Genomic DNA, 17,332 nt, shown 5'->3' with positions numbered 1-17,332 from the left:
GTGCAGTGGTGTGATCTCAGCTCACTATAACCTCCGCCTCCTGGGTTCAAGCAATTATCCTGCTTCAGCCTCCTGAGTAGCTAGGATTACAGGTGTGCACCACCACGCCCAGCTAATTTTTTTTGTATTTTTGATAGAGACGGGGTTTCATCATGTTGGCCAGGCTGGTCTCAAACTCCTGACCTCGTGATCCGCCCGCCTCGGCCTCCAAAAGTGCTGGGATTACAGGTGTGAGCCACTGCACCTGGCCCTCTCCTTCATTTCTTAGAAGAATTTTAGAAAGCCATTGGTGACAAATAAGTAATACCATTTCACATCTGGAAACATAACTTGATAGTAATTATAAATTCACAGACTTTACTTTTGCTACTTCATCTAAGTATGAATGCATAGTTACTGTTTATCTGTGTGTAGGTTTATTTTCCCCCCATTTAAGTAAAGCTCTCTGTTGATGATGAGGTTTTTATGAGTTTAGATTTTAAGAGGCCTCAAATATATCTAAAAAATTATAGACCAAGTATGATGTGTTAGTGTTCCTCTTCTCTCAGCTAATTCTTTAAAGATATGTTCCAGAATTCCTGGTCTGTTCTTGAAGAGCTCCCAATAATTCTAGACTTCTGAAGCCTGGATATTTTGGCTTAATTTGCTTTCAAGACAGACTTGATTTAAATTACTCAATTTATCTCAAGTCTCATTAAGATCCATGGTTCCTGTCTGTTCTAGTGAGTTGGAGCTGGCAAGAATAATACTTGTCCTGTGAAAAGTCCATTAGAATCCTTTGGAGGAGCGAGACTGGAAAATTGGAGACATATTATTATATTTTAAAATATGCCACCTTTCTATAATAGGAGTATGTGGGGAGAGTGCCTTGTTTTGGCTTCTTGGGAAAATTTGGAAAATTAGTAAAATAGGCAGGCAGTAGTAGTTCAATGCATATTGTATGCCAAACACTGAATTTAGAACAATACTCCCCCAAAAGCATATGTGCTCTAAATTTTATTTTTCACTTATCACCTGGGAGATTTAGATTAAATTTCTTCTGGGAAATAGAGTTGGTATGAAGAAACAAAGACCACTAGGCCAATTTATCTGTTGGAATAATCATTAGCCTTACAGCTCTTTCCGCTCATAAAGTTAATAAGGTCATTATTATTATTTCTAGCTAACAGATAGGCATATTGAAACCTTAGGCCTTTCCAAAAAGTCTCCATAAGCCATTGGAAGGATAGACTAAAACATTCCTTGTTTTAAATTCTAGACCTCAGTTCAGTCAGAGATAGTAAGATTTTTGCAGTATTATTATAAAGACAGAAACCAGCTATAAAATTGAAATGAAGGGACTTAATGTTTTCTTTCTGTAATATCTTTGGAATGCTTCCATGGCTTTAAAATGCTGACGTGTTTCTCACTATTTTTTCAAAAGCGTGTAACACGTAGATTTGTGACGCAAACTTGACCAGTTGTTCCTCTTTTCTGGTGAATTTTGACACCTGCTACTTTTACACAGAGTAAAAGTGAAAGTCATAAAACAGAAATACTTACCAAAGTCAAGAAAAATGCATAGACTAAACAAAGGGGCAAGAGAAGCCTATTACTTGTTTCATGTTTCAAAATAAAAGATGAATGGCCTATCACTTCAGTAGTTGGAAATTCAACTTGAGAAGGTAGGTGGTTTGATGTTTGCCCTTGTTCCTTACGTTTCTAGATTTCTCTATTTATAGGCTAGAACCAGCCCTGGATAAAATAATACAAGTTATGAAGAGAAATGTGCAGTTCAGCATTTTTACCCTTCTGAAGTGCGCTTTCTCCCAGCTGCCATGGAAACATGGCGTAACTGGTTTCTTGGATAGTCTCACTCGTCTTGAGTTCCGGCCGTGAGAGCTAGCGAGCTCATTACAACTTGGATCAGAGTCCTGGAAAGTCAGCTCCCAGGGAAAGTGGAGGCCGGTCTCTCATGGGGCACGGGAATGGGGGGCTTTAGCTTTATTAAACTGCGTACATACTTTCAGTACACAGTCATCCTAAGCTTTAGCCCAGGACAGTGTCACATTGTTCACAGCTGTATTGCGTCTTGAGGTTTCTGTGTGCATCCTACACACTTTCCTAAAGCAGAGACTTATCTCTTCCAGCTGTAAGCCAGAGGGAGTGGTGCTGCAGACTCCTAGCAACACATGCGGACTCAAACAACACAGGCAGTTAACTCTCTTGAGTAGTAGACTTTTAGGGCACCAGAACTCCGTTGCAGTTCACTGACAGTTACCAGATATACATTTGTATGGCTTCGGTAGCATTGTGATGGAAACTAAACGTTTTCCCTGCTACTTTCTTCTGGTATGCCTGAATCACTGTTTGAGAATGGATTGGACTTTGGTGCATAGAAAACTGGTAGCAGAAGGCTCATTCACTGCAGTGGGTTGGGGGTAGGCTGAAAAGATGTCAGGGAGGATTAACTAGAGGCAGAATGTGTCATAGTCAGAAGTATTTAGAAGGGAGGAAAGTTTGAACTCTGATACTGTTCCGCACTAATATTCATGCCCTGAAAGAATCAGATCATTCTTGCCTCTCCCACTTGGATCTCTAGCTACTGGAATTTGCCAATTCTTGATATGAACGCTAAGATTTGGATGGAGCTTGTGACCTCATTTAGACTATTTGTTCTGAATGCTGAATAGAACCAGGAAAATAGGAAAAGAGGGTAGAATTGGGGTCATAAGAGAGGAATCGTCCTATGAAAGAAGAAAGATGATAGGAGACTAGGCACATGAGTTCAGAGGCAGTGGAGAAGGAGGATTAGAAAGGGAAAAAAGAAGAGAAACTTTATGCCAATATCTTCTACAAGATGTTTGGCTGGCACAAAACTAACAGTACTTTTGCATAAGTAAAGGAATGAAAGAAAATTTGGGATTGGATGCTTATCCCTTGGAAACTGCTACAGGCTGGTGTTAACGGGAAAGGGATCTGTATTTGACCACAAGTGCATTTCCACGTCTCTACATTGCTTTTTGTAAAGAGTCAAAGGGACTCAATTATGAGTGTGTGTAAGGGAACTCCACACTAGCAAGTATAGGAAGAATTTGATGGTACTGGTGAAGGATGTTGCACCAATCTGGAGGGGAGGACAGGAATTGGTTTCTCACGGATTAATGCCACAAGACAACTCATACCACGAGTTGGCTGAGACCACTTAAAAAAGTAAGCAATGATGACTGGACAAAAGAGACAGAGGAAGAACCACATCTTTCAGGGGAGAGAGAAAGAAGGACGATTAAAGGGACCCAACTAGATCAAGTTCTACTCACCAAAGAACAGCATCCAGGCAAATGTTAATGATCTTCAAGAAGCAATCTGTATACATAGCATTCCAAGATACTCCGAGATGCTTTTAATGTATTGAATACCTTTTGTTGGCATTTATCGTAAACAAGAGACTCACAAATATATTCCAGAGGAGAGGTTTTGGTGTAATTGACTATAGTAGTTATTAAATAATCTATTAATAAAAGCCCACAAAATGGAAGATAGAAAGATAGAAAAACAAAAGACAACACAGGTTGGTGTACAGAATTTATACTTGAAGTTTAACAACACGGAAAAAGAAACTTTATTAAAATATGCATTTAAAGAATTTCCAAATGAATCACCAGAGGCTCTTAGTAAAATATTGATTCCGATTCACAGATCTGGGTGGGGCCTGAGATTCTGCATTTCTCATAAGCTCCAAGCAGATACTGACGCTATTCTTCCTCGAATCACACTTTGACTAACAAGGACCCACATAGGTTCTCTGTAATTGGTGTTGGTAGTCATCCATGGTTAGATCTAGGTGAGGACTGCCCTCTTAACTACCTCTCGGCTGCCAGGTTATAAGGAAAGCAAGTCTCAGAACAAGTTCTGTCACTTATGAGCATTTATTAGCCAATGGGTACAAAACAATCTCACAGCCTGTGCCAGAGACACAGTGAAGTCGCAGTTCTGTCTTTTGGGGTGCCTGGTGTGAGAGGCTCACAGTCTACACAGGCCACAGTTCTCTATTAGAGTGGTTCTCAAAGTGTGGTCCCTGGACCAGCAGCATCAGCATCACCTGGAAACTTGCTAGAAATTCAGATTCCCAGGCCCTTCCCACACCTACTGAATTAGAAAATCTGGAGGTGGGGCCTGGGAAATCTGCATGTTTAAACTATCCACTCCAGGTGATTCTGATGTTTGCTCAAGTTTGAAAACCATAGTTCTAGCAGCAGGATTCCCTCAACCATCTAACTGAATTCTGGCAACTAAGAATCCAGTGAACCACAGCTGGACATTTTGGAATTCAGCCTAGGGCACCATTTCTAAAGATGGAGAACCTACTGGATTCTTCTTAAACTCAATTTAAAGGCAGAGAATGTTTCTACATGTTTTTCAACAATCTTCATATTTTACAAACCACTAATATCACTACACAAGCCCATCTAACTATTAATTAGGATAATTAATGAAACCCCTGGTGTAATAAGAGCTAAATATAACTGAATCACTTACAGTGGCCGCCTCTGGCCTGAGGCTTTTTGATTAATTGCTAGCCAACCACCCTTGGAGTTCATTCCTGATTAAGACAACTGACTACCTCTACAGTGTAGCTTAAGCTAACACACACATACATCATAGTGTACTGTTCATGTGAGGGTTTTTAAAGACTCTTAAAATTTACCTTATCAGGGCATAATTTAAACACTATAACGTGTTTCCATTTTAAGTGTACAGGTTGAGTTTCGGCAAATGCATACACTCGTGTAACCACCATGCCAATCAAGATACAACATTTCGATCACCTAGAAAACAGCCTTGTGTTCCTTTGAGGTCAGTTACCTACTCCCACCACACCCCAGGCTACCATCTGGCATAGTAGCTGAGTTGTGCCTGTTCTAGAAGTTGATATAAATGAAATCAAACAGTATGGACTGTTTCGTGCCTGGCTTCTTTTATCCAGCTTAATGTTTTTCAGATCAGTTCACATTGTTGCATTATCAGTAGATAGTTCCTTTTTATTGCACTTTGCACAGTAGTATCCCATTGAATGACTTTACCACAATTTGTTTATCCATTACCTTATTGGTTGGTTTCCAGTTTTTGACTATTATGAGTAAAGCTGCTATGGATATTCATGTACACATCTTTTTGTGGACATACATTTTTTTTTATTCTGTGCAAATACCCAGGAAAAGAATATTTGGGTCATAATATACATGTATGTTTAATTTCATAAGAAACTGCCTAACTGGTTTCCCAAAGTTGTCGTACATTCCCAACAAGCAGAATTCCTCACCAACATTTGGTATTCCAGTCTTTTAAACAAAATCGTATGCTGAATAGTTTAAATTACAGACATTGTTTTCTTTCCCCTAGTTGAAATTCAGGCTTTTATGTTTGGTCTCTGCAATGGCCGTAAAGCTGAAAATGTTGACCCAAGTGACTTGGATATGGATTGAATTATTGCCCTTTCCTAACACCTCGTTAGAATTGGTTTCGTAGGTGCCATTTGATTATGGCAGTCATGTATGTCAGTGTACTTTTTCTTTCTTTCATTCTTTTGTTTATTGATTCATTCACTTGGTCAGTCGGTCCATGATCTGTATTGAAACACCTTTTTCAGAGAGCAGTTGCATATTAAGTTGCTAGGAAAAATGACAGAAGTAGGTGACAGAGTTCTTGTCTTCAAGGAGCTTTTTGGAGCTGAGTTCCTGAAATAAATGTAGCCCAGTGTCTATCAAGGCTTGTGCAGACTTGAGTAAGCACATCATCTAAATATAGCTTCCTGCTAGGTGACGTGAGTCTCAGGGCTTGATAGACCGGTGACTGCAGAAACCACACTAACATACATTGTTGTTATTCTGTGCTGAACATTAGAATGATTGTACCTTAGAATATAGAGCCAAATGTTTATTTTATTCCTAATTATGTTTTTAAATACCTATCACACACATAGACACATATGTTGGATAAAAAATACTCAAAATGTTAACAGTGCCTGTTTAAAAGATTTATATAAACTTTTTTTGTAGAGATGGGATCTCACTATGTTGCCCAAGCTGGTCTTAAGCTCCTGGCCTCAAGCAGTCCTCCCACCTTGGCCACTCAAAGCATTGGGATTACAGGCATGAGCCACTGAATCCAGCCAATTGTGCCTGTTTTTGAATTTATGGGCTTGTGGATGATTTATTTGATTATATATGTATATATTAAATGTCTAAGTTAGCCAAAGTGAGCATGTATAACTTCTACAGTCAGAAAAAATGTTATATTGCCACTTGACTGTTTAAGGTCTTATAGCTATTTAAATAATGTATTTCTTGTTCTCTTTAATCTTGTGCAGAAAAGATTCACTACAGTAGATCCAGATTACTTTCTAGAAAAAAATAATGCCTGTCCATCTCTTTGCTCTTGGGAACAGGACTACATGAATGCCCTTCAGGCTATACCACTGTAGTCTTCACAGAAATTAGCCTTCCTGATTGTCAAAGGGCAAAAGGAATTATTTTTTCTTTTCCCCACATTAACAGAAGTTTCACCTCTGAAAGCTTGGCGCATTACACACAATATGTTTTCTAGGCTATTTTCGTGGTGGTTGTAGTTATTGGCAAATCACTGGGCGGGGGGGTTGTCTATTATTTCTGATGGAATAACAAATGATCTTTGTTTTCCCTCTTTTCAGCTGACCTGAATAATGTCAGATTCTCAGCTTATAGGACTGCCATGAAACTCCGAAGACTGCAGAAGGCCCTTTGCTGTAAGTGTTGGCCAGTACTTGAAGATCTTGATACTACTATGTCTTTGCTTAGAATAAAAAGTAGGTTGGATACATTTTTACTTAGAGAGGGGAGAAACAGCTGTCACAATTCCTGTTGCAACGTATAATTCATTCTTTAATGTATCCTTGGCCTAGAGTTTGCCTAGAATGTTTTGTTTTATTTTTAGAATCATTCCTGTCACCATTCCTCAGCTACTGATGTTGAGTTAAGATATTGAGAATTTTTATTTTCCAACTACTGGCATTGGCATCCATAATTACCTTTGTGAAACTTGCACTATCCTTGTTCTACCTTTGTTTTTTTTTTCTTTTTACAAAATGTACTTAGTATTAGAAGACTATGACTATCTGATCTACACCAAAGTTCATAGACATGTGTGGTTTATTAGCTTGAATGCTAACGTGCAGATGAATGAAGTGGTAGAGGAAAAATGACAGAATTGCTTTCCTCCTTTTTTATCATACATCTGTGGAAAAATCCTGAAGTGTTACACAGCTCTATCATGTCATCAAATAGTTTATGTATAACTCTACTATTGTCTGAGGGTCTGTGTGCATTGATGACATGCCCATGAAACAGGCACAGTTTCTTTTTCTTTTTTTTTTTTTTGAGATGGAGCCTTGCTCTATTGCCCAGGCTGGAGTGCAGTGGGGTGGCGCGATCTGGGCTCACTGCAACCTCTACCTCCAGGTTCACGCGATTCTCCTGCATCAGCCTCCCAGGTAGCTGGGATTACAGTCATGCACCACCATGCTCGGCTAATTTTTGTTTTTTGTTTGTTTGTTTGTTTGTTTTTTTTTTTTTTTTTTTTTTTTTTTTTTTTTTTTTTTTTTTTTTTTTTTTTTTGAGACGGAGTCTCGCTCTGTCACCCTGGCTGGAGTGCAGTGGCGCCATCTAGGCTCACTGCAGACTCCGCCTCCCGGGTTCATCACGCCATTCTCCTGCCTCAGCCTCCGGAGTAGCTGGGACTACAGGCGCCCACCACCACGCCTGGCTAATTTTGTTTTTGTAATTTTAGTAGAGATGGGGTTTCACCGTGTTAGCCAGGATGGTCTCAATCTCCTGACCTTGTGATCCGCCCTCCTTGGCTTCCCAAAATGCTGGGATTACAGGCATGAGCCACCACGCCTGGCCTAATTTTTGTATTTTTTAGTAGAGACGGGGTTTCACCATGTTGGTCAGGCTGGTCTCGAACTCCTGACCTCAGGTGATTCACCCGCCTCAGCCTCCCAAAGTGCTGGGATTACAGGCGTGAGCCACTGCGCCCGGCCCAACAGGCACAGTTTCTACTCTGATGGAACTTACAGTCTAACAAGGGATAACCAGGATGTTCATAAAATTTGTAGACGTAAGCAAATATATGTATAATGTATTAAGAATGTCTATAGTTGGTTAAAAAAAAATAAAGTGATCTTGTCTCTATTTCCAAGACCATTTCAATGTCATATATTTAGTTGTGCAACAATGGGACAATGGGGTACTATGTGAACAGCTAACTGTGTGGAATGAGATTCAAAGAATGTTTGTTTGAAGAGGTGATATCTAAGCTAGGTAAGTCTGGAAGAGTAAGCAGCTCTCTCTCTAGGAAGAGCGTTCTAGTCAGAAAGAAGAGCATGTGCTGAAGGGCCCAGAGAAAGCATGACACATTCAGGAACTGAAAATATGTCAGTATGGCTAAAGCACAGAATTCCAGGGGAAAGATCTGTGGTGAAATAGTAGGCTGGAGAGAGAAGCAGGAAGCGGATTGTGCAAGGTTTTTAAAACCCAAGTTAAGGAATTTAGAGGTGAGAGGATTTGGCCTGGGGGTGACATAATCAGATTGTCGCTTGGAAAGATGATTCTTGCTGTGGAACAGAGTATGGATTGGTGCGCTGTGGGAGTGACAGGAGAAAAACCTGTTGCAGTAATCTAAGCCAGCAATGTGGTGGCTTGAATTAGCAGAGTAGTAATGGAGATAAGTGGAGAGAATTTAGAAATATTTAGGAAGTGGATTTGACAGGCCTCAGTGATTCATTTGATGTGGTGCAGGGATGTCCAATCTTTTGGCTTCTCTGGGCCACAGTGGAAGAAGAATTGTCGTGGACCACGCATAAAATACACTAACGCTAATGGTAGCTGATGAGCTAAAAAAAAAAAAAATCTCAGAATGTTTTAGGAAAGTTTACGAATTCATTTGGGCCTCATTCAAAGCCATCCTGGGCCGCATGTGGCCCACGGGCCACAGGTTGGACAAGCTTGATATGGTGGGTGAAAGGGAGTCCGTCCAGGAAGACACTTAGGTGCTTGGCTTGGAATATCAGGTGAATGCGGGACTTTTCTGGTAAGGTTAGACACGGAGCTGTGGTGCTCAGGAGAAATATACAAACAGTGTTTAGGGATCATGAGCCCGTAGGTGCTGCTTGTAACCGTGGAGAGGATTGGATAGCTCCAGGAAAGTGTAGAGTGAGAAGGGAAGTTATTTAGGACACAGGATAAGCAACCTACAGAAGGGACTGCAAAGGAATGGCCAGCAGGAAAGAAGGAAAATTCCAAGAGGTTATGATGCCACATACTCCATGGGAAGAAAGAAAGAACCCGTTACCAGGGTCAGATGTTGCTGGGATGTTCAAAAGTGAACCAAAAGTGGAGAATTAGAAGAAGGTATGAGTGATTCTTGGAGAAATTTACTTATGAAGGGGAGAAGAGTGGGGTGCTAGCTAGTTGGAGGGGGCTGAGGAGTTAATGGAAATGTATGTACAGTCACGTGTTGCTTCACAATGGGAATATGTTCTAAGAAATGTGTTGTTAGGCAATTTTGTTGTTATGTCAGTATAGGAGAGTACTACACAAACCTAGATGGTATAGCCTAGTACACACCTAGGCTGTATGGGATAGCCTATTGCTCCTAGGCTATACACCTGTACAGCACGTGACTGTTCTGAATACTGTAGGCAGTCGTAACACAATAGTAAGTATTGTGTAGCGAAACGTATTTAAACATAGAAAAGATAGAGTAAAAATACAGTGTAATCTCATGGGCTCGCTGTCATATAGGCAGTCCATTGTTGACTGAAATGTCATTATGTGGCACAATATGTGTATATAAATGTGTGTGTGTGTGTGTGTATACATTGATCCTTGAACAACATGGGTTTGAACTGCTTGGGTCAACTTATGTGGATTTTTTTCAATCAAATGCAGGCCAAAAATATAGTATTCATGGGAATGTATATGAGTATGAGAAGACAGGGTGAGATTACAATTATTGGCCCAAGAGGAGATGATAGATAATGTGAGTTCTCAGAGAATATGGGCAGGTAATCCAGAGCCCAAGGGAGGGAAGAGCTACCTCTCTTCCACTGTAATGGGTGGGGTAGAGGGAAGGATCTGGGCGGGTCCAGGTAACTAAGAAACCAGGTAGCAGCAAGGTGAAGGATGTCTTACTATAAAGGCTTCCATTTTTTGTATGGAGAGGAGAGTCTTTGCAATGCAGTTAACAGCAGGAGATGATGAAGTTGGGCTTATCTTTGTGGAGAATAAGAGAAGGGGCAGAGTTGAAAACCAGCTGTGTGAACCCAGAGGCGGCTGAGTGTTTCACGGTAGCACCAATCTGCAGGGTTGTGGTATTTCCCCAGGCACACTTAGCAGTTAGGAGCCAGATGCTTCTGTCCTGGGGTAGGCAGAGAACAGCTGGGCGAGAGAAGTGAGGATTTGGGCAAAAGAGTGATTAAAATGTTACTGACAAGTCCCTGTTGGGTAGGGGAAGCTGTGAACGCATATGGAAACTGGTAATTCGGAGGTAGAGGGATGAAAATGCTAACTCTTCAGGGAGGTAGGGGAAGAAGTAGTAAAGGAACTGAAGGTCAAGAAGTTGTGGTCAGAGAGAATCATAGATGAACATTATTTTGAAGGTGGAACAGTTTCAGGTGATTAGATGTAGGATATAGCCATTTGAGTGGGTGGCAGAGGTAGAGTGGATGTGAATTTCCATGGAGGTGAAATAGCAAGTTAAGGAACTGAGAGGCTAGAGTGATGCATGATTCCCCCATGCCAATGTTGAAATCATGCAGAATTGGAGCGAGAACTGGGCAAAAGAGAAGGACCGTGAACCCTGGCTGCCAGGTCTTCAGAAATAAAGGGGTTCAACCGGAGGATCTGCAGAGGCTAGCAATAAGATAGTCAAGGAGTCATTTGGCATATGGTTCTTACACAGAGAGAGAGAAGAAATGCCTTAGAAGTGGAATTATTTGGAAAGAGAGACTAGGCTTTTTCCCTTCATCTTGGTATCCCCAATGCTTAGCACAAAACCTGGCACACAGCATGGTTCAATATGTTTTCATGAAATGAATGCATGAATGAAAGTAAACCAAGGCTTCCATTTCCTTATAGCCTGAAGTTATCATTTTTCAGCTATATAGCTGCCAAGTTTAACTGGTGTTTAAAGGGCTTTCCAGGTCGAGGATTTCCTTAGGACCTGTTAATACATCATAGCTGGGAAAATGTAGTTTGGGATGGGATCAAGTCAGGGGGCTGAATAGAGAAAGTTTTCTTGCCTCTTTTTCTTCTCCTGCCCCTGCCCCATCCCAGAGCTACTACTTTCCTTTAATAAAGGAGTAATTAGGCACTGGTTATTATGAAGTGCTATAGAATATTCCTGTGAGATCCTAAAAGTTCAAAAGATAACCAGTTATTCCAGTTTATACTATGAAAAAAAAAAAACAGAAATAGATCAGATGGAAAACCTTATAATGACTGTTCCTTTCTGTAATGTCCATTTTCACCCTGGATTTAGGCATTATTCGATTTTCCTGTTCAAAAAATAATTCCATTCACGTATGTGTTTTATTGTCTGTCATTTCAACTTACAATTTCCGATAAACATTGGGGAAATGGGGGAATTTAGTAATATACAAAATTTTGTCCATTTGAGGTGATAACCTTGTAATAAAGGTAAGCTCCGAATGTAGAATAATTTCTTTAAATTTTCACTTTTAAATCAATTTGAAATTCTCTGCATTTCCTTTCTGAGCGTGGCTTTTCTAATATGTGAAAAAAGTTCAAGTATGCCAAAATTAAGGTGCATTTATCTAAATTAAGTATTGAATTCTCATTAATGCTAGGAGGGTGCCATATATAGTAAGACTTTAGAATGAAGAGTTCACCCCATCCTTTTATTGAACATATGTGTGGTCACGTTACTTACTTTCAATATATGATTTAAGAATTTTCTCTTAATTTTATATTTGCTTAGATTTAGCTCCCAGGCTTTTGTCATTTCTAAGCCTGCAAAGCCATGATAAAGAGCTATTGTCTGCGGCACAGGCAAATAAAACTTGCCCTGGCTAGCTTTCCTTACCAAAGGCCGCTTCTACCAACTCTAACTGTAAGGAAAATTAATGATGTTATCTCAGTGATTTCCGGATGCCAATGAAGAGTTTGAATTACAGATGCCTTGGAAATATGCACTTCCACCTCTATTAAGCACTTGAGCTTATTTTTTTTTTCACTTCCCTGTCAATGTTTCCATATTGCAGAAAGCCAAATAACACAATTGTATCCACTATAGAGAATTCACTATTTAAGTGGAGAGCATCACCGTTGGCCTATAATGTCCCCAGTTTGTAATCAGTTAAGTGTTGCATGACTCCTTAATGCCTCTCAATACATTGTGAATGAAAATTAAACTTGATAGAAAAGCGGGAACGAAGATAAAATCTTGGTAAGAAGGATTTATAAACTGTTTCATATAGCTGATACTACATTGAAAGTTATGAAGAAGGTAATTTAAGCATTTTCTTTCTCCCTTTGTAGTTCTGATGACATTCCATAGGTGTGTGGCTTCTAAAATTAAAAGGATAGCCAACTTGTAAGAGCAGAAATAAAAACGCACTTAACAAAGCAAGTGTATTTAGTTTATTAATGTGTGGTGGGTTGGAGAGAGCCCAAACCATAGGGCTAAATATACTGCAGTTGATAAGTGTTCTGCAAACAATAAGAGAACAATTTGCCTCTATTCAGCAACTAAAGCACACATTATAGAGATCTGGTACAGGCTGGAGTTGGGTGAATAGTCACAGTTTCTGGACTCGCCCTCACCATGACAAACCAGGTGAAAAATGCACCGCCTCCTCTGTAAATGCACCTCACCTTTTGATAGTGCACTAAGGGTGACATTAGACAGGCTTCAGTTGCTAAAGAAGACTCTCAGGACCCACAATAACATAGCTTACAAATGCATGCTCTATTGCCGGAAAAGGCTACATTACAACAGCGTTACTGTCAGGATATGGATCCACAGCCACAGGCTGCCTCCACAGCAAGGGGGTCTCGAGAGGCCAGTGTAATTATTTTGCCACTCTCCTACAAAAATCTACCTTTTCTATATACCATGTATTATTTTTCACATAGGTTAGAGGCCATGTCTCTGTTAGTTCTGAATTTAAGACATCTTGAGGACATAGCCAAACTAATTTTCTCAGTTTATATGGTTTGACAGATACTAGTGCCCAAGAGAGGTCTCATAACATGACCCATCTATCTCCCAGGGGAAATACTGTAATCTTGTTTAGCTGTTACCCACTAGGGAAAGAATGGTTTTCTCTCAGTCTTGATGCTAAAGAGGTTAAAGAACACCTAGTAGGTTCCGTTTTCTAGTAATTATTGGTTCCATTCTCCAGCTATCAACCTTGGCAGCTTGCCATCCCTATCCTTCCTCCTGGAATTGCATGCCCTTGAAGTGCCCTTCTTGCACTAGGAAGTCTTTTTCATCAGTTTATCATTTCTCATTCAAAGCAAATTCTACCTGGCCAGGTATCTCTAGCCCAGTTCCTAATTCTCCCGTTTCTTTTATTTCAAGTGGATTCATGCCCTTTGGTCCACCAGACATGTTGCCATTGAGAAATAACATCTTTAATGGGAAATACACATGAGACACAAAAATGTGACTAGGCTAAAATCATATGAATAGTAGTCACTCCTAAAAGGATTTTGGTTTGGGTATGTCACAGAAATTTCTGTAGCCATCCATATCAAATTTCTAGCTTTTCAGTCTCAGGAAAGTAGGCCCACCAAATTCAACTTAAATATCTGTCACTGATTCAAGCTGTCCCAATTGTCCCTCCACCCACTAATGGCTTTCCACACGGAGTAATTGGGCAAATAGCTATTTTTTAAAACACATAATGTTATGACAGATGAAACATACAGCACGTAAGCCTTCTATCACATGCCCAATACCTTTGTTAAACCTTCATCATCACAATTAATGACCACACAATGTTCATTGAGATTGTTATAAATCATTGTTCTTCAGATTTGACTGGGTAAATATTCCCTCAGGGTATTTCCTGACACAGATGATTAAGAACAGATATGTCCTGTGAAAGAAGAACCAAAAGACATTAACGAATACTAACCAAAAGCCACATTAACATTGCTCCATGGTGTTGTAGTCACAGTTAGAACTCCCATCTCATTATCCAGTGTGTTGGATAGGTTGGCTGACTCTCCCACTCACATCTTGGCTCCTTCAAGGAGGAGGAGGTTTTAGCAGAGTCCTCCACCCCAAGAGGCATCCGAGTCTAAGCTAAGGGAGCATACTATTCTCTTATTTTAAACCTCTCCCTAGGCAGCAACATTATATTAGGTTTTCCCTTTTAAAAAAAAAAAAGTATCGGCTGGGCTCGGTGGCTCACGCCTGTGATCCCAGCACTTTAGGAGGCCGAGGCAGGCAGATCCCGAGGTCAGGAGTTCGAGACCATCCTGGCTAACACAGTGAAACCCCATCTCTACTAAAAATACAAAAAATTAGCCAGGCGTGGTGGCGAGCAACTGTACTCCCAGCTACTCGGGAGTCTGAGGCACGAGAATGGCATGAACCTGGGAGGCAGAGCTTGCAGTGAGCTGAGATCGTGCCACTGTACTCCAGCCTGGGTGACAGAGCAAGACTCCATCTCAAAAAAAAAAGAAAAAAGTATCTTTGGTGGTTTCCTTCCCCTTGCAACAATCTCACCTTTTTCCTTTTATCATTAATTTTAAGCCAAACCTCTTCCCCAGCTACACACACACAGACACACGATGCAGACAGTCCCCAACTTGTGAAGTTTCAACTTAACAATTTTTTGTGCAAAGTGATATGCATTCAATAGAAACTGTACTTCTAGATTTGAATTTTGATCTTTTCCCAGGCTAGTAATATGTGGTATGATACTCTCTCCCCTTGCTGGGCAGCAGCACTGAACCTCAGCTCCCAGTCAGCCACAAGATCACGAGGCTAAACAACTGACACTTTACTGTGTAAGGCGTTGCTAGACAATTTTGCCCAGCTGTAGGCTGATGTAAGTGTTGGGAGCACATGGAAGGTAGGCTAGGCTAAGCTGTGAGTTTCACTTAGGTGTATCAAATGCATTTGTGACTTAAGATATTTTCAACCTATGATGGGGTTGTGTGATAGCTTCAATTAGGCAAGGCACAAGGAAAGAGTAATCCATTCCATTGATCCTTGTGGAATTCTTGTGCTTAAGTACCAACTAATAGCCATAGTATCTTATTTTGGAATATTACCAGCCTTTGAAACTCTTAATTGTAGCCCCAGTTCAGGGACTACTAGGTCTGGCATCAAAAAAGAAAACTGTAGTGACATAGGGAGTACCTGTAAGTGCCCCACTTGAATTATCTTTTTAATTGTAATTGGTCTCACAGGTGTAGCCCATTTCTCAAAAATGATAGTTGCTTCGGCTTTTTGGTTGGGACTCCACCTGCAGGCCAGAGAGGGTGAAGCCCAGTGGAAAGAAATTCTGAACTTACATTAGCTTTTGCCAACCCAGCCAAGGAATTGGATTTTTTTTAGCAGCCTTGCCATCAGTTTGCAATTGCCTCCTAATCCATTTTGTTAGCTCCTTAGGTTCAAGTTCTCTCACTTCCAGATTCCACTGGAAAGTTATATCATCAGTAACCAATTTCAAAGCCTGTGTTACTTTCAACCAAGCGTAGCTTGTTGAGCAACTTCAAAGGTTCTTTTTCATTCCTTTTATCAGAATCATCTTTTTTTCTTTCTAAATAATGCCTCAGTCATACTTTTAGCTAAGAATGAGTTAGAGGTGTTCTAAACAATCTTGCTTCTGACCCTCACTGCCCTGACAGTGGAAGTTAAACAGGGTTCAATTGCTAAAGAGGACTCACAGGAACCAAATGAGAGTGCTTACGAATCTAGAGTTCTTTGCAGAAAAAGGATGCAATATACCCACAACATTAAAACCAGAATAAGTGTCACAGCCACAGCCTGCCTCATAGCATAGGGTCCAGAGAGGACAGGTACAAGCTATAATTGCCCTCTGACTACAAGAGCCACACCAAGATGCATTTTCTCTCTTGGAACAGGAGCTACTACTGATGTGAGCACAGAACACCTTGGAAACCAGGGAGCACAAATTGGAGTTTCAGCCAGGGTTTCTTATATCCCGTGGGTAACCTAGGCATATTGTTCCTATGGAACCAGCCTCAAACTCAGTGGCTTCCATTGGTCTCACTGTGCTCGGGTAAAAATGGTCAATGTTATTGTTAGCAATAAACAATGGTGATAACCTGCAACCCATGGCTACACTTCAACACAGTAAGTCACTTTGAAAAGCAAGTGCTTTGACCAGGGCTCTGCACTGTGTAGATATTTTAGCAAGGCATCTTGTGCCAACTCTAGCCTCTCTGGAATTAACCCTTACTGCACAGACAAGTACATCAAAGTGCATTGACTTTCTTGAAGTGCAAAGATTTGCTTGGGAGGTCCTTCAGCCATAAGCCTAAGTTGCCTGTAGAATGGCATGCCTGGGCAAGAAAAATCAGCAAACATATAGCAGTTCTTCCACCATTACTCACCTCTTTCTGTTTCTGTGCTGATTAGATCGCAGAATAATTTATACGTCAACATAACATATCCAGGTTGACCTATAGGATGAACTTGGGGTTATATAGGCACCATGAGACTTTTTTGTTCTCCACTAACCAACTTTTTGGTGCTTCTATTTTATCCTACGGTTGTCATTAGCATGGAATGCAGAATGGTTTTCCTTTTCTGTAAAGTCAGTAAGGACACCTTCTGCCACCCACTTTTCCCCCTTACAATATGTACCTCCATGAGAAATCAGAAAACCTAGATATCCTGCCATAACACCCAGAGCAAGTCTCCATATCTCTGGTCTCACTTGTCTCACCTGCAAAATGATTTTAAAGCAACCTTCTGGCTTCTAAGAGTCTATCACTCTGTAAAAGACAAAAAAAAATATGTCTTACATAGAAAGGAATAGCAAGAGTTAGCTACTGTGGCATACATAGAAAGGAAAAGAATTAGCTTTTGAAGATAGAAAGTTGAGAAGATGATTAGGCACAACCAGAGCCTCAGGAACCATTAGTGGGATCCCTGTGCTGAAGTCCTGCCTGCTCGCCGCCCCGCAACCGCCACCGTCTGCTTTTTCTGCACAGCAAAGAGGATCCTGGAGAGTCAGCCATTTTTATCCTGTCCCCACCCTCTCTCACCCCCATAGCCCTCATGCATAGGGTACCACCACGTGGTCCCT

The 17,332-nt window shown here is 40.7% G+C and overlaps 1 protein-coding gene across 9 annotated transcripts in view; it reads left to right on the top strand.

Annotated features, from left to right (window-relative positions):
* The window catches only part of DMD (dystrophin), a 2,284,432-nt gene that overhangs the window by 2,172,941 nt on the left and 94,159 nt on the right, over positions 1–17,332 (top strand). For all 9 annotated transcript variants that reach the window (XM_063634262.1, XM_063634265.1, XM_063634264.1 and 6 more), the window contains one exon: positions 6,689–6,763. In XM_063634262.1, coding sequence (XP_063490332.1) covers positions 6,689–6,763 — 75 coding nt within the window. The remainder of the gene's footprint in view (positions 1–6,688; positions 6,764–17,332) is intronic.

The sequence above is a fragment of the Symphalangus syndactylus genome, chromosome X, assembly GCF_028878055.3.
Source record: "Symphalangus syndactylus isolate Jambi chromosome X, NHGRI_mSymSyn1-v2.1_pri, whole genome shotgun sequence".
Taxonomy (NCBI): Eukaryota; Metazoa; Chordata; class Mammalia; order Primates; family Hylobatidae; genus Symphalangus; species Symphalangus syndactylus.
The sequence above is the reverse complement of the archived record's forward strand: the minus strand, read 5'-3'. Positions and strand labels throughout refer to the sequence as shown.